The sequence below is a fragment of the Protopterus annectens genome, chromosome 8.part0, assembly GCF_019279795.1.
Source record: "Protopterus annectens isolate FY-2018-M chromosome 8.part0, PAN1.0, whole genome shotgun sequence".
Taxonomy (NCBI): Eukaryota; Metazoa; Chordata; order Ceratodontiformes; family Protopteridae; genus Protopterus; species Protopterus annectens.
Genome location: NC_056741.1, coordinates 1,703,088,577 through 1,703,111,297, shown reverse-complemented (window position 1 = coordinate 1,703,111,297; position 22,721 = coordinate 1,703,088,577). Strand labels below are relative to the sequence as shown.

At 37.6% G+C, this 22,721-nt stretch overlaps 1 protein-coding gene across 1 annotated transcript in view; it reads left to right on the top strand.

Annotated features, from left to right (window-relative positions):
- The window catches only part of LOC122809609, a 462,513-nt gene that overhangs the window by 353,520 nt on the left and 86,272 nt on the right, over nt 1-22,721 (top strand). Inside the window, exon 4 of the mRNA XM_044081235.1 lies at nt 20,752-20,901. Coding sequence (XP_043937170.1) covers nt 20,752-20,901 — 150 coding nt within the window. The remainder of the gene's footprint in view (nt 1-20,751; nt 20,902-22,721) is intronic.

Genomic DNA, 22,721 nt, shown 5'->3' with positions numbered 1-22,721 from the left:
GAGGTATTGAGCATTTCCACGCCCACTCCGTGTAAGAGACGTGTTAGCTGTCTCTTACACGGAGATTTGGGCTGTTGCTGAATCAGGAGGCTTACACGGAGGCTTACACTACTCTTAAACTCCGTGTAAGCCTTCCTGAATCTGGCCCATAATCTAAATAAGTATGGGCTGTGGATAGAACCCGTTGGAACACCCTGACTGTGACCTCAAATTCCACCTGCCCAATTGCTGTATATTTGCTATGTCCTGTTTGTAAACCATGCAGCTGCCCATCTATCAAGACTGCATCAATACTTGTTATAATCAATTGATCACTGTTTTGTATATGACTGTCAAATGATGAAGCTTAATCTATATAAATTACATCACAGCACAATTTTTCTTTCATTGCTGTCTGTCCTCTTGCCATCCTCAAACATTCTTCTTGTTCTCAGACAATTATCATGAGTAATGCTCCACTTTTTTCTCATTGTGCTCACCAGTAGCACAGGTAACACATCTGAGAATGTTGCACATCCTGACACCAATGTCATAGGTCATGGGCCATTTTAAGACTAGCAAAATTTCCCAACCCAAAGATAAGAATCAAATCTTGTGTTTGAGTTAAACACCTTAAAGATCAAGTGCACAGGTTTCTTTTATTTTGCATTTTTTTGTTATAATTATGCCCTCATGTTGTAAGGTGGGCATCCTTATTCTTATCCTGAGGGTGGGATTGTCCCTGTAGTAGAATGTACTGCTAAGTATCCCCTCAGTGTTTTCTGCTATTATATTCAGTCACTGTCTTCCTTTATTGGGCATGTATGTGTCATATGTTATTACACTTCTATTTGTTCTAAGATTGTGTAAAACAGTGAAACGACTTTGGTAGTATGTTTATATTTGTAACAATTTCATTCATACTGAATAAGCTTTACTTATGCTGAACATGTTTTTCCCTTCTACATATATATATATATATATATATATATATATATATATATATATATACATGTACATACATATATATATATATATATATATATATATATATATATATATATATATAAATCTACTTCATTTGGTTGACTTACCATAATGTTGAATGCCAAAATGTCGATACCATAATGTCAAAAACTCAGAACACTGAAAAGTCATAACATCAACTCGCAAAACATCAAAAATGGTAACATTTCTTGTTTGTCTGTTGGGTATGAATACTGCTGTACTGGTTTACAAAGTCGTGAAGTGTGGTAAAGAGACATGCAGACATTACATTTTATGGTGAACAGAATTTTTCAGGGTTTGTAGTAGAAGTTTTAAAGAAAAGCATTAGTAAGATTTATTTATGGTAGGATTTATTTTTGGAAAGGAGGTTCTGCGTGTCTGCTTTGCGGGTCTGGAAAAGTAAATAGTAGTGGATGTATTTGTGTTGGTAGTTTGTGTGTTTTCTGAAGGTGCAGGCACATATTTTAGCAATTGTTTGGATATGTTGTATGTACCTTTCCTCCACTGTAGTATGATATTGGAGTTGATGTATTTATAAGTTGCAGGGGGTGTGGGGGTGCAGGGGGGCTTGCCCCCTGCTGTAGCATTATTGGGGTATGTGTTGCACATGGTAATCTTTAAGTTGAAGGTATTGTATCATAACACATGTTTTGAGAAATTCAGTGTTTTGGGAATCAATGTTATAACTTTTCAGTGTTCTGAGTTTTTGACATTATGCTCTTGATGTTTTGACATTCAACATTATGGTAAGTCAACTAAATGAAGTAGGTCCATATCTATATACGTCTATATGAAACACTGTTTTGATGTACTGGTTAATCCTATGAATGGAACAAAGACCAGTAACCAAAAAAGTCCAAGGAAACCCAAGAGATGGAAAACAACAAATTGAAACAAACACACCTCTACCTTAGATGTAAATCAACAAGTACTCAATTTGAACATAAATTGCAATCGTTAATTGCCATAAAAGCACAACAAAAACATAAGCAGTTAAGTGCTTACATCCTAGGTCAGGACTTTTCAAAACTGCTCATCTCAGTGATGCAACAAATTATATGTACTGTTCCACCCAATCACAAAGGAATATGTTCAAACATACCAAAACTAACCAATAAAAAAAACAAACCAATATGTTAAAGAATTGCTACATTAACTTGTGTAAATACTATTACAATTTAAAATTCTAATCAATGTATTGTTGTTTATACTTTAAAATGGGAACAATGGAGCAGTAATCGTTAATGCCTGGAAAGGTGTGCACATCTAAACATAATTGCTAAATGAGCTCTCATTTGTTTAAGTGCTCTTTCAGTGGTTCACCTTGTTCTAAAATATAATTTTGTTTTCCAAAATGAAAAATATAAACTTTTTAAAATTCTTACATAATTTAGAATGTTTGTACAAGGTGCTATTGGAGTTGCCTCTCTTAATATCATGACAGTGCTCATAGATGCATTTCTTTAACTGATGTTCAGTCTTACTGAGATAAAATGCATCACAATAGATATGTTGACTTAAATAAACAATTGCCTTGGTATTGGAATCAAACTTACCAGGACAACTTAAACTTCTGTGGTAGTTCTTAACAAAGGTGCTTTTAGTGTCCTATATATAGCGACAAAGTTTGCACATACCATATTCGTTCATTTTAGATTTTGTAGCATCAAGTATTCTGGGCAGAGACTCTAAGCTGTGTTTAATATTAATTCCTCTTTTTAAAAACATTTTTGGTTCAAAAGCCAATTTTACTAAAAGTTCCGCCGAAAAACTTCTTTTCTATTTCTTAACTAATATTCCTCTCATCTGATAAGCTTCATTTGTAAATGTACAAATAACGGCTTTACTAATGTTGGCAGTATTCTTATTCCTCAGTGAAAAAGACTTATCTAACAGAATGGGCTGATAGTTTGAAATTCTCTTATAATAAACACGTTCTCTGCATTTGTGCATAAGTTTACTTGGGTAACTCTTACCAAAAACATCTGTTTTAGTTTCTGGGCTTCTTTCTGAAATAAAACATTGTCGGAGATTATGCTCGAAATTATAATCATCTCCCCATAATAATAGCTTTCTTCTGAAAATAAAATGGATGACTGCTGGGCCAATACAATTAACTATTGGAAAATGTCAGTTTTCTATAAACTGAAATATGCTCTCAAAACATTGCTTTTATACAAAATAACATATAAACATGAATACTACTTTCCGTAGAACATTCATAATGGTAGAATGATTAAAAGCTTTGAAAAATTCATCTAAAGTTAACTTATCACCTGACTTGTTGCGTCTTTCGGCTTATCCCGGTTACGGGTTGCCACAGTGGAACTGTGGTCTGCTAATGTTTGGTAGTGGATTTTTACGTGCCGAGTTACCACTCCTGATGCACAACCTTCAACGAAGGCACACCCATTCACGCATGCCTTAACACAAAAGACTCTCTAGATGAGAATCGAACGGGACAACGTCTTGCTGTGAGGCGACAACACTACCGCAGCACCACTACCAAAATGTCTTGGTAACTAGCAAACATTTTAATGTGTTAATAAAATTTACTGTAAAATACATACATAACCTCCCATTCTGTCAGTACAAAGTTGGCATAGAGTGGCGCTACAGCCGCACCCAGCACCTGATTTTTGCCTAAAATATTCTTCAAAAACCATAAAGTTATACCTCAAAACAATGTCCATAAATATTTCAGTAATGTTCAGATCATTACTATTTAGCCAAGGACATTGAATGACTGGAAAATCATTCTTTGTGGGGAATAACAGTATATGAACTCTTGATTTCCACGGTGATGAAATAACTGCCTTCAGTATACTGGGTCTCATTGATTAGATGTAAAAATGCTATGAGTCTTTCAAAAGGTAAGGAAAAATATCCAAAGCTCCTCTTAATTTCCTGTCAAGAAAGACAGCTAATGGCTCTGTGACAGAGCCCCTTGCTGATACTATCAGTCTAAAGGGGAGGGCTGCAAATCACTGAGTTTTGGGTATACCAAAAATGCATCTATCACAAGAAAAAAGAAAAAAACAATGTACAGACAAAATAAAGTAGTGGGGTTAGCCCCCCACACCCCCCAACTTAAGTATAACAACTCCGAGATCACACCACAGCGGAGAAAACAGCAAAGTCCGGAGAACGGCCCATTGATTTTTTTTTTTCCCTGGGAAAAAAAATCGATGTTCCATGCCTTCGACATTTTCAGGTTTCGTGTTTTAAAGTTTCATATAAGAACATTCGCTTATTTAAGCATTCGCTCTTCTGATAGGAACCCCCAAAAATAGCTGAAACTCGGGGAGAAAAAAACATTTAAAAACTGAAAAGTCTGTTGCTTAATTTTGTTTTGCAATAAATCTTCTAAAAGATACCTTTTTTTAACATACACAATATGTATAACGCTGAGAAATTCTCTCATAGGTTGAGGTGTCATTCAGTAAAGCAGACATCTTGGTAGAATAATCTATAGGATTCATGATAACTAATCCTCCTTTATCTGGTTTCATGAATCTTAAAGATTTATCTCGAGAAAGTTTACATAGTTCTTCTTTCGGCTTTTTCCCGGTTCGGGGTCGCCACAGCGGATCATCTGTCCACTCATGATTGGCAGTGGAGTTTTAACAGTGTTGAGTCGGCGCCCAACCTTCCACAGAAGGCACACACATGCACACACTCACACGTAGGTCCAATGTAGAGTTCAGTCTTACTACTGCATGTCTTTGGGATGTGGGAGGAAACCGGAGCACTGGAGGGAACCCACGCGACCACAGGGAGGACATGCAGACTCCGCACAGAAGGCACCCCATCCGAGAATTGAACCGGAGAACCTCTTGCTGTGAGGCAGTTCAAATCTCTCATTTTTGGTCAAGTTATTGCATTTGTTAAGAGAATGGTTATTACAAAGTTGTCTAAAGTCACTTTCAACATTGTTATTAAACCCCTGTAGAAATGCTGGAAGTGTGGGGTTAAAGCACCTTAAAAACTTATAAATTAAAGTAAAGAGTTATACTAGAATGACCAGTGGGAATGAAGAAGCTATACTAGAATGACCAGTGGGAATGAATGTGAAATCTTTTTGAAACTGAGGTGCATTTCGTCTACTTGTAAATCACTGTAATAAAAAATCGAAAAATTCTCCCTCAAGTCTACCATATGTTGAGTTGGAATACATTAACCAAAAGAAAGTAATTTTAACAAGAGGTTTCTTCCAATTGTTCATGTTGAACCAAAACTATATGATTGGCTGCCTCTTGTGGTGCCAGTCCTGGTTCCTCTGCTGATTGGCTGATCTGTCTGGTCTGCGAACTGAGAATGCCACAAAAAAAACTTCATCAATCCTCCCTCGATTTACAGTCTCAGTGTCTGCATTCTTTCACAAAAAATGTTGGAATTCAAGCATAATTTATTGTGATGAGGCATTGGATAAACTTTGCCCCATTCATAATCAAGTTTTGTTTGATGCAACTTCTTTGGATATTTTTCCTTACCTTTTGAAAGACTCGTGGCATTTTTACATATAATTAGAGAAACCCAGTATATTGAGGATAGTTATTTCATCACCGTGGACATCAAGTGTCTATATACTGTTATTCCCCAAAAGAACAAATGGATTGGTTCATTCAAGCAGCCATTAAATGTCCTTGGCTAGACAGTAATGATTTGACCATTATTGAAATATTTATGGACATTGTTTTGAAGTCTAACTTTGTTTTTTGAAGGGGAATATTTTAGGTAAAAATGAGGCATAGCAATGGGTGCAGCCATAGTGCCACTCAATGCCAATTTAGTATGAATTTTATTTGCACATTAAAATGAATGCAAGGTACCAAAATGACATTTTCTCTATGGTCAGGTGACAAGTTAACTTTAGATTAATTTTTTCAAAGCTAAGTCATTCTACCAATTTTTTTGAAATTTTCTTATGAATGTTCTAAGGAAAGTATTCCTTTTTTAGATATTATTTTGTATAAAGACAAAGTTTTGAGGGCATAACAGTCAACGGATTATAGATAGCCAATATTTTCCAGTAGTTACTCGCATTGATTGAGCAGTCACCCATTTTTTCTGAAGAAAGCTATTATTAAGGGGCAGATGATTTGAAAGTAGAGAATGATCTCTGACAATGTTTTATTTGAGAAAGAAACCCAGAAGCTAGAACAGACGTTTTTGGTAAGGGGTTACAAGTTATACATGAATGCAGAGAACTTGTTTATTCTAACAGAAGTTCCAACTATCTGTTAGATAAGTCTTTTTCACTGAGGAATAAGAATAAAATTCTTTATTTGTACATTTTCAAATGAAGCAAATCTGATCAGAGAAATATTACTTAAGAATTGGAAAATAAGTTTTGTCGGAGGAACGTTTAGGAAAAATGTAGGTTTTGAACCTAAAACTAGTTTCAAAAGAGGAGTTGTCCTGGTATGTTTGATTCCAATACCAAGACAAACTGCTTAAATCACTGTATTTCTTGTGATGCATTCTGTTTTGGAAAGACCGAATGTCAGTTAAAGAAATGCAAATATGAGCTTTGTCTTGATATTAAGAGATGCAACTCCAATAGTGCCTTGTACAAACATTTTAAATTATGAAAGAATTTAAAAATTTTGTATTTTTCATTTTAGAAAAAAAATGAAAATTTTAGAACAGGGTAGACCATGGAAAGAGCATTTAAACAAACAAAATCTCATGTTTAGATGCACACACCTTTCAAGGCATTAATGATTACTGCGCCACTCTTCCCATTTTGAAGTATAAACAACAATACATTGATTAGATGTTTAGATTGTAATAGTATTTACACAAGTTAAGGCAACTTTAACATTTTTCTTTATATTCATTAGTTTTGGTATGTTTGAACATATTCCTTTGTGATTGGGTGGAACAGTGTATATAATTTGTTACGTCACTAAGGTGAACAGTTTTGAAAAAGTCCTGACCTAGGACAAAAGTGCTTAACTGCTTATGTTTTTGTTGAGCTTTTAATGGCAATAAATGGTTACATTTTCTGTTTGAATTGAATACTTACTGATTTACTTCTAAAGTCGAGATGTATTTGTTCCAGTTTGTTGTTTTTAATACCATGAATGTTTACCAAGTAATGGTTTTATATTGTGTTTATCAGTATAGTGCCATCTATATATATATATACATATAGGTTGTGTTATTAATCATTTCCTTATATATTGTACGTATTGGTGCCATCATATGACACACTGATGACGCTTTGTGAAAGCGAAACCGGTCTGTGGGGCAGACTGTGAGGCGAAATAAAGCCTTTATATCCAACTTGGCTTTCTTTATTTAATTTCCAGTTCGGAAACATTAGCGAGTGCTGGACTTTGTTTGGTGGTGTATTGATGGGCTGTATAGCAGTGGATGGTCCGCGCACAGCAAGAAATACGTGCACCGACTTGTTTGGGACTTTTTATATATATATATATATATATATATATATATATATATATATATATATATATATATATATATATACACACACTGTGTTACTGTGGTTCTCTAGCAGTATACTTCCTACTAAAACTACTTTGAGCATTCGTTCTTTAACTTTCTTACCATCACTGTACTCTTATACTTCCCATTCTCTTGCTGTGACTTATTGTTGTCCTTCCTCCATCTCTTTTTTTGTATAAGTACCAACTTTATTGCCTCAATATAATATTACAGTTTAGTAGAGTTTTTCCTCTTTCTTTCATTTTAGAGCCTGCGATCACTACATCTGATGTCGATACTGCAGGAGCTCTGCCAAAAGCCCCTACTCCTACAAGTTTACTGAGAATTTTGTCACTGTATAAAGTAAGCACATTTAACATGAAGAGCCTTGCTGTGTATTAACTTTAATCAGTCAGATATATGCCTGCTCTATGATTGAAAGTCTCTGTGAAATAGTCTGTGCACTCTAGGGACCTCTTATTAAGGTGGCCACAGTCCCTTTTTCTTGACGAGTAGACTGTACTGCATATGCCAGTTATTTAGCCTCAGGAAATGACAGAAAACCTGCTTTACTTTTTACCTCTTTGTTAATTGCTCTGTACTAGCTATAAACTAATTGCTATCAGTTATAATAACTCTCAGAATAATACTAAACACAAACCTAAAAAAAATGGGTAACTCCACTCAAAACTGCAGTACAGTTCAACTCTTATTTTATGTATACTATAGCATCTGTAACCAAAGATTCCTCAACATCTAATCCTAACCCTGCCAAACAGCCACATCATCACATCCACTTTCCCCTTGAAACCTGTGCCTACATGTTATATAAAACCAGTCTTAAACTTTAAACAGTGCTGTTCTTCAGCTGATGACCTCTCAAGCGAGTGCTTCAAAACAGCAGCTAGTAGCATTGCCTATCCTGTCTCAATTCTTATAAATAGGTCAATCCAGGAATCCCCATTCCCTCGTTCTGGAAAATGTCACACATTATCTGTCTGCTATAGGTCTAAAGTTATGTCTGTTGAATTTCCTCCTTTATAAAGTCTTGTCTCCCCTCACCAAAATACTTGAAAAAAAATGTATTCAGAAATATTTCATGCAGGAATAACTCCTATCCCCTACACAACATGACTTCTGTCCTTCCCATAGCACTGCCCTTCTAACTTATGTAGATGCTGTCAATAAATCTGGAGATAACAGCAAATTAGTGTCCTCCTTATTTCTAGACTTGTCTAAAGCCTTCAGCACAGTTTGTCACAGCAAATGTACACTTCAAATGTCCTCACTAAGTCTTTCCCACCCTTCTGTGGTTCAAAAGCTACCTGTCTGGTAGGTATTAGTAAATAAAATGGCAGTCCACACACTTTCCTTACCTCCCACTCACCACCTGTGTACCACAAGGCTCTGTTCTTGATCCCCACCTCATTAACATTTTCACCAACACCCTCTACACATCCACACAACAGGCCACCTTAACATAATACATAGATAATTCCATTGTCATTTGAACATGTGAAAACATGGTACACCTCCAAAAAATTACTCAAGCTTTAACAGCCACTAAAACATGGCTTTATAACTCACAATTCATGCTCAACCCAAAAAAGACCAAACTACTACTTTTCCCCAACTTCCTCTCTCATGAAAAAAAAATTGAAGTCTTCTCTCTTAATAATTCAACCATTGAAGTTACTTCTCATAAAAAATTCAGGGGTGATAGTGGATGAAAATCTTACATTTGACCTGCATATACAAAATTGCATAAGAAAAACGCATCAAAAACTAGGGATGCTTTACAGAGCAAAAAACTTTTCTCACTAACACAACTAAAGCTACAGTGCCATCCTTACTAACCTCCAGGTTTCATAAAAATTAAAACTAGAACATTGCTATAACAAAGTTGCTAAATTTGCAGAAAATACCCCTTTCAGAACCCACCACTGTTACAGCACTAAAAAGCCTAAATAGGTTTGAACTGCTTCATCAACTAACCATATACACAGCTTCTTGCCACCTGTAACATTATCCAGCATCCATCTGCCTGTCCAGCACTAAACCATTCTGCACAGCTATGTTCTAGTTGGTCATTGCAATCCAGTGATCAGAAACTCCTTTCTGTCTATAAGCCTATCAAGCCTGCTGGGCATTGTCTGTACTTGTGCAAGGATTTTTAAATCCTTACCTCTTAGTCCCTGCTGCTGTGTGACCCTGTCTGTAGTATCCTCACTTCAACCTTTACCCTCTATTGCTCTAACGGCCTCTGAATCAGCTTTCCTTGGACGTCTGATGCCTCTTGCAGCTCTTTAAAATTGTGGTCCTGTGCATCGCTGAACAAAGCAACTCCCTGCAACTTTTAAAAGTATGTGTATTTGACGGACAACTGATAAGATTAAAACAGCCTTGTCCCTGTTTGGTGGTTTGTGTTTGCGCCCTACCAGGGTTGCCAGTTTTCAACCCCCCCCCCCCTTTCACTCTAACTCTTTCATTTGTCTTTTTTTTTTTTTTTTTTTTTAGCCCTAACCCAGTTTCTAGTCTTTTTTTCTTTCCCCAGCCTTTTTAGTGACCTCCGCTATGACACATTCAGTCTTTTGCTTACATCTTTCTTTTCCTTGTCATCTTTTATTTCCCTTTCCACTCTAAATACATGTATATCTGATGGTATTGGCTAACTGTGCTTTCTCTGCTAAATTGTACCCTCACAGGGCTTCCCTTCTAGCTTGACTCCCTACTCCTCTACAGCTCTTTCTGTTCAGTAACTGATTATTTCTTCAGTGGTTGAGACTTGGTGCTAGCCCTGCTCCGTTCGCCCTCGCTACGCTCTGGCTCACTTCACTCCCCTTCACACCCCCCATTCCCTCCCACCCCATATCATTTCCTTTATACTTAACCCTCTGATACTCCCACACCCAAAGTCCCACCTCTTCCTGTCTTCCAGAATAATCCCCAAGTTCCTCCCCTTCCCTCTCCCACACCTGCTATACTTGAATTTCTATAGCTCCTATTTCACCTCACTTGCATCAACTCCCCCTACTGGTTACATGCTCAGATCTACCTTCCTTACACTCTGCCACTTTTCTCATTAAACAATTGGTTCCTCTTTACTTTTAATATGACCATTTCAACCTATTCTATACTCTACCTGCCTCCATTACTCCTCCTTTTCTGTCTGTCCTTCTTTCAGCCCTATTTAACTCCAAGTGCATAATGGCCCTGCAAATTCTTAAGAATTCTTAAGCTTATGTTTTCTCTCATCCATAGCAGTCTATTGACATCTCATCATCTATCTTCCCTCTAAATATACCTCTTCCTAAAATCAAAATTCCTTCCTCCTACACTAGCTATTCTAAAGCTAAAACAAAAAAAACTTCTGCTACTATCCATACAAACACAAGTTCCACTTCCTTTCTGTGGCCCTATTTCTATCTGGTGATATTCATCCTAACCCAGGACCTATCTCTGCCTTCTCCTCCATTAACTCTACCCTCCCAGCCAACAGGTCCCTACCCTGCCAAAAAACAAATCTCATTCTGCTTAATGAACATTAGAAGTATAGTGAATAAAGTTAGTGAACTCCATGAATGCATTACTAACGATATCCCTGATGTAATCACCCTAACAGAGACATGGCTGAAACCATTAATCCCTGATAGAGATATTTTTCTCCAGGTTGTAATATACTTCGCTTTGATCACCATAAAAAAAAAAAGGATGGAGTTGCCATTGTCTATTCCAGTCATCTAACCCTTACTAGTCTTAAGGAACCAATCCCATCTTTCCCTCCAGCTGAAATCCTGGCAGCTAACTTTAAACTTAATAACTACTCTACCATCACTGTAGTAGCCATCTACATATCTCCAGGCGACAATATTCCCCTATTGGAAAACTTTCTCTCATACCTATCCGAACACTGTCCAAATGAAACCATTAACCTCTGTGATAATAATAAAAATTGGCTAACTCTAAATGTCCCTAACTACTTCTTGCATTAACCTACATGGCTTTACACAATTAATATCAGAACCCACCCACTCCAACAATTCACGCATCCCTAGTACTTTGATTGGATACTTGTATCTGACCCCTCCACATATCATAACCCAGAAACCCTACCCAACTCTCTTAGTGATCACTCACCAATAAAAGTTCTTCGATTTACTCCCCACTTCACCAGATTGCATAGATATATTACTTGTCGTAAACTATCTAACTTCTGCCCTGACACCTTTAAAACCCTTCTCTCAAGAATTAATTGGAACCATCTTAGTGAACTTCCCCTTGATGAAGCAGTCTTATCCATTCACCTCTATCTTTCTTAAAATACTCAATTCCCTTGTGCCTCTCTGCACAGTAAGAATAAAATCGAAAATATCCCCATGCTCACCAAGGCTACCTGCACCCTAATGAGAAAGAGACAGGGTGTGGAAAACCTGGCTGAGAAGCTCCCTTCTGACTTGCAAAAGTACAAAGAATTTAGAAACCTGACAAAAACACATTGCTAAAGACAAAGGATTTCTACTTTAACCCTCCTATAGACTAAAATCTAATCCCAAAAAATTTTGGAACTCAGTCAACCAAATACTGCATCCTGGCAACCCTTCCTCCTCTAATCTCCACCCAAATAGGACACCTGAAGAAACTGCCTTCATCTTTAACACCTTTTTTTATTGAATACATATCCAAGATGATTAACACCACCCCCACTTCAACTAACCTTTGTCCCGTCCCCTACCTCTAACTCCTCCAATACTTTTTTCCTCAGACCTGTATCCACTGTTTGTATCAAATCTCTACTCACCAAATGAAAACTGTGCTCTACTTCAGCTGATAACATTCTTCCCTGCTTCCTCCAGCAAGCAGCTGATGCTCTTGCTTTCCCTGTATCCATCTTGATTAACTGCTCTATCTCTGAGTCAAATGTTCCATCTGTCTGGAAATAATTTTACACACTACCTATCCATAAAGGAGGTAACTCCCAAGAAATCTCTTAATTCATACCCATAGCCATTCTGTTACCTCTGTCTAAAGTACTTGAAAAATGCATACACAAGCCAACTCTACAACACCTATTACAGGAAAACCTGCTCACTCCCACTCATCGTGGATTCCACCCTAAACACAGTACAACCACTGCCCTTATCTCCTTTCCAACACGTTTTCCTGGCTCAAGATAATAGCAAAGTTGCCTTCTGCTTATTTCTTAAACTCTCAAAAGCCTTTGGCACTCTCTCTCACTCACTACTCCTGACTAATCTAAACTTCTACCCTGCTACTGTCACTGTGTTTCCAGCTATCTCACTGATTGACTACAGTCAGCGAGATGGCTCTCTGCACTTTCCCCTTCTTTCCCTGTAAAAATGGGTGTTGCACAAGGATCTATACTGGGCCCGTTACCATTTAATATTTTTACCAATCTACTCTACACTTCTTCCCCTCAGTTTTCCCTTGTAAAATATGCAGATGATACTACAGAGATCACTATATCTGACTCTCCCGTCAATCTCCTCTCTGCTACTCAGGCTGCCTTTACATAAGTGGAAACCTGGCTCACCAGTAACCAACTAACTCTGAACTCCAAAAAACAAACTCTTGCTCTTTCTCCCAAAAAATATTAACCATCTTAAATCTATCTTCTCTATACTGTCTCTCAATAACACTCCAATAGTAGCAGAACCTAGTACCAAATTCTTAAGCTTCACTATAGATGATCAACTTAAATTTGACTTACACATTAACAATTGTATCAGGAAGACCCATCAGAAACAAGGCCTTCTATACAGAAACAAAAAGTTTCTTACTTCCAAAGCTAAAGCAACCCTCTCTCATACCTCCTACCCAGCCTACTGTACAGTTCTCAAATTCTCACAAACCTTAACGCCACACTCCTAGTTAAACTAGACTCAACCTATAACAAGGTAGCTAGATTCTCAGCACAACACACGTACAAATCCCATCACCGTGTCTCACTTAAACTGGCTTGAACTACCTCATCTGCTTCTCCTCTCTCAGCTTCAGATTATACACTCTGTCCTATAGCAACCTTTCTGCTGTCCAATCATATCACCTCTTACATGCCACTACTCTCCAATTAGATCACTCCACATCTCTGACCAAGACCTACTACTTGTTTGTAACCCCCAGGTGAAAATGAGCTTCTAATGGAAAGTAAATAAAGTATGGCAGTATTCTCAGGATCCTGAGAAAAGTGTATTGAGGAAATGGATGGGTCATTTGATTTCAATGAAGTTAAATTAAATAATATGAAATTGTTAAAACTGAAGGCATACACTGGAGAGTGCTATTTGAAGTTCAGTAAAAGGGGGAAATAAAGGAAGCATTATAGTTATGGTTAGAATAAAAAACTATGCCTGAAGGCAGAATTTATGAGAGAGGATAATGGTAGTGGATGGGTGATAATGGGGGGGGGGGGTCAACAGAGGGAGCACAGTTGAAAATTAGTGTTTCTATTGATTCAACTATGGCAGCTGTAATTTCTTCAGATACTTAATGAATAAAGAGAATGAAACACCCATGGATAGACAAGAGCAAGCTGTTTTTAACATAAGAGTTAAAAATATTTTTGACCGCCATACTTTGGCACACCACAGGTAATCAAAGAAAATTTTGTTAACAAGAAATGATTGATTTACTGATAGATAACAGAACTTTTCTAGGAACAAAATTTGCACAGGGCAGCAGACTGGAAAAGTTTCTGGCAGTACAGTTAGACACTGTAGCTGTTGACATAGATGTCATATTATAACCATGTTAGTACAGTGGTGAGAGATGTTACTAGCACATAAGTGTTAGGATGCAAATAAATGTGCATTTTAGTATCCGGTTTAGTTCAGGAGTGGTTTCATGGAGAATATATTAGGGAGTTCTATATCTACCCTCCATGTACTTAAATCCCCTCTCAAAGAATTGATCAATAACTCATGGCTATGCCCATGCTCCTCACCTGTACCATATTAACAAATATATTACATTCTTACTAAGCTAACCTCACCTCTCATCATATTATCTATGTATACCTTTCAACATCTGCCCTCTCCCCACTTTTAAGGTGGGCTTGTATCATTTTATTTTTATTTCTTATCATAGTAGGCTATACTTCTATTACTTCTGTATATACTGATTGTTGTATTTAATCATTTATTTTTATTTTTACATCACCGGCATCTCCTCATGCTTTATTGTACCTTATGTATTCCACTAGCAAACTGTATGTACTGTATGCTTTTGTAATTACATTTGTACTAGTGTTTTGTCTGATAATGCTTAATCCGCTGCTGCTTTTCGTTTTAGTGACCAAATGCCAATCAATCAATCAATAAATAAATATATAGGAGCAATGAGACTTCGGAGGGGGGTTGCAAATGTAGACATTTGCAAGGGTCATTGTGTTTATGCCTAAGGCAATTCAAAACACACATTCTCCAGATACTTACTAGTCACCCAGTATCATTAATTGTTAATGCTAAAGTTCTTGGCCATATTTTTGTGAAAGTGATTAGATTCTTTACATAAGAGATTAAATTAAGATGGGTTGTGATTGAGGATGTGTATTTTCCTCTAAGAGGCTATATATCAGTTCCCCACAGACAGTTTGCAATAAAAAAATCCTTAGGCTTCTAATAAGATACTTGAATATAAACTATTATACCCCTAAGGATTGTCTTCTTCTTCTTTTGGCTTTTCCCGGTTAGGGGTCGCCACAGCGGATCACCTTGTCCGCACATTGAATGGCAGTGGAGTTTTACGGTGTCGAGTTGCCAGCTCGGCGCCCAACCTTCCAAAGAAGGCACACTCACATGCACACCTAGGGCCAATTTAGAGTGTCCAATCCACCTGCAGCATGTCTTTGGGATGTGGGAGGAAACCGGAGCACCCGGAGGAAACCCACGCGACCACAGGGAGGACATGCAGACTCCGCACAGAAGGCACCCCAGCCGAGGATCGAACCGGAGAACCTCTTGCTGTGAGGCGGCAATGCTAACCACTGCACCACCGTGGCCGCCCAATTATACCCCTAAGGATTGTACTTCCCTCAAATCTTTTATACCAGCACAATGCCCTATATGCACTAACAGAAATTTGACTTGTCGGATCACCTATTTTTTCTTCTGGACTAATGAAGACTTGATGTGCATATATTTTGAACATTGGTTTTAAGCAGTGCTCCCATATCCCCTAGGTAGTAACTGGGCATAGTGCCAGACAGTAACAACAAAGGCCTAGAAGTGGCCGTATGCTGGTTCCCCTAAGGAAGGGAGTTTACAGTAAAAAAATAAAATTCAGTGACTCCTAATACTTTAGAATATTAAGTCCTAATACTTGGGTACAAAATACACATATACTGTCCAAAACGCTGTTTACCTTCTGAAAAGGGAACACCATATCTGGCTGTAAAGTTATGTACATGTAATGACCACATTACTCTTTGATGGATACTGCCCCAACAAATCATCAGTAATCATTCTGAAGTGATATTATAACTGCCTTTTCTTTCATACATTGTCTGTGCCCCCCCCCCCCAAAAAAAATATATAAAACCCCCACATTCTGTACACCTCTAAGGCTTCAGTGAGAAGAAAATTAAACTAATTTATAATACCACAGTAACATAGCTCAGCTTGCTGCTGTTAGACACGTACAATGCAACCCAACAAGTCATATATTTTTTTTTATTCTGCAGTGATCAGGTAATTGGCTCTCTCCTTTCGAGCACAGCATGCTGTCTCACCTGGATCCCTATCAGTTGATTGAAGTTTTAAAACTTCGAAGACCATATGACTGAGACCATATCTTTGAAGTTATGAAACTTCAAAATAAAAATAAAAAAACAGTAAAATTAAGTAAACCAACTTACCTGTATGTTTTGCAGGGGGCAAGCCCCCCTTGCACCCCCTGCTACTTAAGTATACCAACTCCAAGATTGCACTACAGTGAGGAAAAGAGCAAATCCTGAGTTCTGCACTGTACATTGATCTCAATAGAAAGTATTTGAAGTTTCAAAACTTTGAATATATGGTCTTGGCCATATAGTCTTCAAAGTTTTGAAACTTCGATCAACTGATAGAGATCCATCTCACCTATATCCAAAAAGACATCCACCTTCTGTGTACACCTCTGATGCTTGATTGTAAGAAAAGTGAAACAAACTGGTCTTAGGCATATATGTATCTACCTATCCTCTCTCCCAATCTAGCCATGCCAATGGTTGTTTTGCATAAATGCTGTAATTGCTCTTTTGTTTCATGCATAGCCTGCCCTGTAACACAAGGTAACCACTTTCTTTGCACATTTGCAAGTACAATTGTGTAGAATGTGAAAGGCATAGTGGCCCAGTAATTAATCATAACCGGATACCCTCTGTGTAGCCCTCTGATGTCAGATTTTTGTAAAAGTGAATGATGACAGTAGCATATTTCAGCTTGTAGCTACCAGAGACTGCAACCTCATTCCACCTACTACCAAGCCACAACAATGATCATTTTTACTGTGATCACTTTAACTGTCCTTTGTTTTGATCAACAGACTGACCCTCAGTCATGGATATGTCTATGTAAATTTTTTAAGAATTTTAAAGAGAAGTTGCAAGTTAGTCATTTTGTTAGTACACTTACTGAACTAACCAAATAATTATCTTACTGATGTTCTGAGTAAGAGAAAACGTTTTATTTTAAAAATTGGTTTCTTACTGACTTTGCAGTTAAAAAAGATACAGTATAACCAAGCATATTTGTCAAGTCCATTAGTGGTACATTGCTGTGGTGCTGGGTAAACCTGGCACCCATATTAGTGGTGTATTACTGTGTATAGATGTTCATCATTGATGATGGTGCATTACTGTGTTAAGTTTACTTAGCACCCCCATTAATGTACATTACTCTGATACTGAGTATACTCGGCACCCCATTATTGGTACATTAATGTGTGGTGTGTATACTTGGCATCGCCGTAAGTGGTATATTACTGTGGTGCTGAGTATTACCCCCATTAGTGGTATATTTATCTATTTGATTTATTTTACATTTGTTAACTTGGATTGTCTAACTGAGCAAAAGCCCATTTTCAGCAGAGGCCCGTGGAGAAAAGCTCCAAAACATAGTTACAAAAAAATATATATAACCGTTACAAACATGGTTAACATTATAATCATTCATAATAAAACATGTAGAACAGTTATCATATATATGCATTTACAATTATCTATAAAAATGTTATGAAGAATATTGCAGCAGGAGGAAAGGAGGTAAAAAATGATGAAGTAGACTTGTTTAAGTTGTAAATGTTTTGGTATAGAGGAGAAGAAATGATGGTAAGACAAAGGAAGTTAGGTTTGCTATTTACTGAAGTTATATTCAAAGAGACTGAGAACGGGTACAAATCCAGTGACTTTTTAAGTACTCTTTAGTGACTAGTTTGAATTCTTTAGGATGTGAAAGTGATATAACTTCTTGTGGAAGTTTGTTCCAAGCAATAGAGGGATGGTAGCTGTATGTAATGGCTCCTGTTTTGGACTTGGGCTTGTAAATTTGTAAAAGGTTTTGGGTGGAGCTCCTGAGTGGTCTGGATGGGACATAGTGGGAGATTATGGTGCCTAGTGCTGGACAGTAGGATGGTGAATAAATAATGGAGTGTATAATTTGGAGCTAAGAGAGAAGTAGGAGGTGTGGTAGTTCGAGCCAGTTTAGATGTTTGAGAGATACAGTGGTGAGATTTGTAGGTTTGTAGTACAGCAAATCTGGCTATTTTGTTATAGGTTGATTCAAGTTTGCGAAGTAAGGTGGAGTTAAGATTTGTGAGTATTTGGGAGCAGTATGTTAGTCATGGCAAAAGATAAGCATGTGCAATTGTAGTTCTAGATTCAAGGGGTTAGAAATGTTTATTTCTGTAGAGAGTCTTTGTTTTTGATGGGTTTTCCCGATACAGTTATTTATATGGAGGTCAAATTTTAGCTGATTATCAATGGTTACACCAAGGAGTTTAGTACTAGTGTCAGCAACTATGAGTGTGATTTGGTGATTTTATTTGAAAAGTAGATTTGATATGAATAACAGTTTTGGGGAGAAAGAGTAAGAGTCTGTTTTTTTTGGCGGGGGATTAAGGATGAGCTGATTATTGGTGAGCCAGGTTTCAACACAGTTGAAAGAAGACTGAGTAGCTGTTAGAAGTTCAGAGGGTGAGTGAGCAATGGTGATAACTGTAGAGTCATCTGCATATTGGACTAATGAGGATTGTGGACAAGAGGAGTAGAGTGAGTTGGTGATGATATTGAAAAGTAGTGGTCCAAGGATGGATCCTTGGGGAACACCCATTTTCACTTGAAGGGGAGATGATAATGAGGAGTGCCATCTTACTGATTGCTGTCGGTCAGTGAGATAGCTGGAGAATCATGCTATTGTTGTAGTAGAGAAGTTGAGATCAGAATTTATTCAGTAGCAGAGGATGCGAGACAGTGTCAAAGGCTTTTGGGAGGTCAAGGAATAAGCATGAGATACGTTTATGATTATCTCTAGCTATAGAAATGGTGTTGAAAAAGGAAAGTAGAGCTGTAGCGGTACTATGTTTGGGTCTGAAACCGTGCTGAGCGGGAGTGAGGCATATGCCCTGTATAAGATATTGCATTACTTGTGTATGTATACATTTTTCTAAGACTTTAGACAGAGGGGAGAGGATAGCTATTGGTCTGAAATTTGAGAGTTCTGTGGAATTGCCACTTTGTGAACAGGTATGGTGTAGAATTGTTTCAGATAGCAGGTACTTTAGCTTCAGAGATGGAACGGTTGATTATACTGGCAAAGCAATAGAGGGAGCAGCTATCTGAAGAAAGTAAGATGGGATACTGTCAACAGAAACCGGGCATGCTTTTAGTTTGGAAAGAAGGGTTTTGATGTAAGCAGTAGGGGCTGCTTTAAGGAAAAAAGAGTTTGCACAGTTGGCTGTGGGTGGAGGTTCCAACCAATTTGGAACATTGTTAATGGAGTATTTTAGATTAGGATTGAAAAGTTTGGCTATTGACTGAATGAAATAGGCATTGAAGGTGTTAGCAGTCTTTTTGGGAGATTTGCCAGGAGATGGATTAATGAAGTAGGATTACCAGGATGAAGTATTTGGTTAATGGCATTCCAGAATTTTTTTGGATCTGATTTTAGGGCAGCTGGAGGGTTATAGTAGAAGTCTTTATCTTTATCAATAAATGTTTTGTATTATTTCTTAGTTCTTTATACTTTTGCAGATTTGCTGGTAGTTTAGTTTGGGTCCAAGTTTTCCAGGCTCAGTCTCTGGCTGTCATGAGTATGAGTATATCACTGCAGTGCTGAGTATACCTGCACATCATTAGTTGTACATTACTGTGGTGGTGTGTATATGGGTCACTCCCATTAGTGGTATATTACTGTAGTGCTGAGTATTCTTGACACACCTATTAGTGGTATATCACTGCAGTGCTGAGTATACCTGCACATCATTAGTTGTCCATTACTGTGGTGCTCTGTGTACTTGGCACCCCCATAAGTGGTCCATTCCTGTGGTGCTGAGTATTACCCCCATTAGTGGTATATCATGTAAGTGCTGAGTATACCCGCACATAATTAGTTGTACATTATTGTGGTGCTCAGTGTTCTGGACACGCCTATTAGTGGTACATCACTGTGGTTCTGAGTATATACCTGCACATCATTAGTTGTACATTACTGTGGTACTGTGTATACTTGGCACCCCCATTAGTGTTACATTACTGTAGTGCTGTCTCTACCAGACAATCTTTCTGCAGTTAAGGAGTTAAGCATGTAGTATGAGAGCTGTCTGATAGACATGTTTTGTAGGTTTTAACCCATTTTACTTGGATTTCTTCATTCGTTTTGAATGCTCAAGCTTTATTACCTTTGTACCCATTGGGAAGTCACCTCTATTTAGTGAAACTCTTACATGATAAAATCACACTAAATAGCATAGAATTGGTCCCTCTATCTCTCTACTTTTATGATGTTTTTCTTTCTAATCTGATTGTACTCATATTTGTCTGCGCATGGATTAATGAAATTTCCAGGGTTTAGGCCATCTGTTGTGATGTCTGAATCAGACTGGAGATGTAAATACTATTTCTTTAGTCCTTCTGTTTATGGTAGCCATTGTAGAGGTGCCAATGTTCACACCTGAACATGAATTACCTAGGTGTCTGTTGTCACCAGGCATTTAAGATTTTAAGATGTGTGATAGGCACTGAACCATGCAAAGATGTTTTTTATTTTGCATTTTCTATTATTATAATAGTCTGTGAATATTTTCTTTTCTCTCATTTAGTGCTCTGGAGGAAGACCAGTACAACCACATCACAGCGACATACTTCTTGTTAGCTGAGCGAATCCTTCGAGAGAAACAGGAGAAGCAAACTCTAAATCAGAACCAGAACCTAAATATTGTATATAACTGGGCAAACCAAATACAGAGCCGGTATGCACTTTACTTTGTTTAACCTGACATTCTTCAGATGTGCCACCTTCCAAAAATGTATTTCTTGGCAGAAGAGTAACTGAACCTTAAGGTGCCCTAACCTGTGACCACCATTGATGTTATATCCTTAGGGATAATAGTCCGTTACTGTTCAAGGCTGACTGAGGGTATGAGGACAGATGATGTGGCTGGTTGATATGGATAAACTAGATTGCAACACAATCCTGTGAACAGAACTCATGTCATACACTTACCGTATCTTTGTAGTCAAGTGATATGTGTCAACTTGCCTGGGAAATTTAAGAATTTTTTTTATGGAAAAAAACGAGGCTTACTTTTCATATACTGCTGGATTGGCAAGGTCGGAAGAGACATAGGCTTTTATATCCTGAGTTATATCCAAGATGTGGAAGACAGTTAGGAAAAAAATCTGCATTGCACCATCAGTAGTTAGAGAATGGAATTCAGCACTTCATGATTAGTTAAAAAATGTATTTCAGTTAGTTTGTGCACTTATTTACAGTAGTGTAGTGAAATATGCTTGTTGGTGGACACACAAAGAACAGGTTTACTTTGGTTTAGAAAGTACAGTGAATATAAAAAGTGTACGCACCACTGTTAAAATGCCAGGTTTTTGGGATATAAAAAATGAGGCCACAATAAATCACTTCAAAAATTTTCCCACCTTTAATGTGACCTATAACCTGTACAATTCAATCGAAAAACAAACAATTCCTTTTGTTTTAATTACAGCATTCAGCCTTCTTGGGTAGGAGTCTATGAACATGGTACATCTTGACTTGGCAATATTTGCCCAGTCTTCCTTGCAAAAACACTCCAAATCTGTCAGATTGAAGAGCATCTCTTGTGCACAGCCCTCTTCAGGTCACCCCACAGATTTTCTATTGGATTTAGGTCTGGGCTGTGGCTGGGCCATTCCAAAACTTTAATTTTTTTTTCTGGGGATTGTTGATTTGCATGTATACTTGGGGTCAGTGTTGTGTTGAAAGTTGAAATTCCTCTTCATCTTCCGCTTTCTAGCAGACACCTGAAGGTTTTGGGACAAAAGTGACTGGTATTTGGAACTGTTCATAATTCCCTCCACACTGACTAAAGCCTCAATTCCAGCTGAAGAAAATCAATCCCAAAGCATGACACTGCCACCACCATGCTTCACTGTGGGGATGGTGTTCTTTTGGTGATGCAAAGTGTTGTTTTTGTGCCAAACATACTTTTTGGAATTGCGGCCAAAAAGCTCAACCTTGGTCTCATCAGACCATAGCGCACACATTCTAAAATAACAAGTGTAATGTAACGGGCACTTGATAAGCATTTAAAAGTGCAAACTGCTCAATATATTAACAATTTTTTTAGAATGACTGTTCTTCATTGTGTTTCCTTTACCTGCGATATCCTTCAGAAACTCCAGGCTATCACTAATCCTGTTTTGTAGCACCTTTCTACGTTTATAAGAATATTTATAATCTGCTCCAATTGTTGGTCCTTTATCCTTCATCTTCTCAGGCTTTGTTCAAATTTGTGGCTCTAGCAGTTTGAGAGGCATGACATTGGGTTTCTGTTACATATTGGATATTTGTTTTTTAGAACTATCATTCACTGTGGTTCCTTTCTCTAGGAACCACAATGAACAATTGTTCTAAAAAGCAAAGATTTAAAGGAGTACCGCACCCACAGACTCAAAAAACATGTTTAAAACATCATGGCATGATGTTTCCTACACTTTAACAGCACTCTGGGGTTATTTACAGGATTTTAAATATTTTTATATGTAATTACAGACTCTGACCACCTGGAGTACA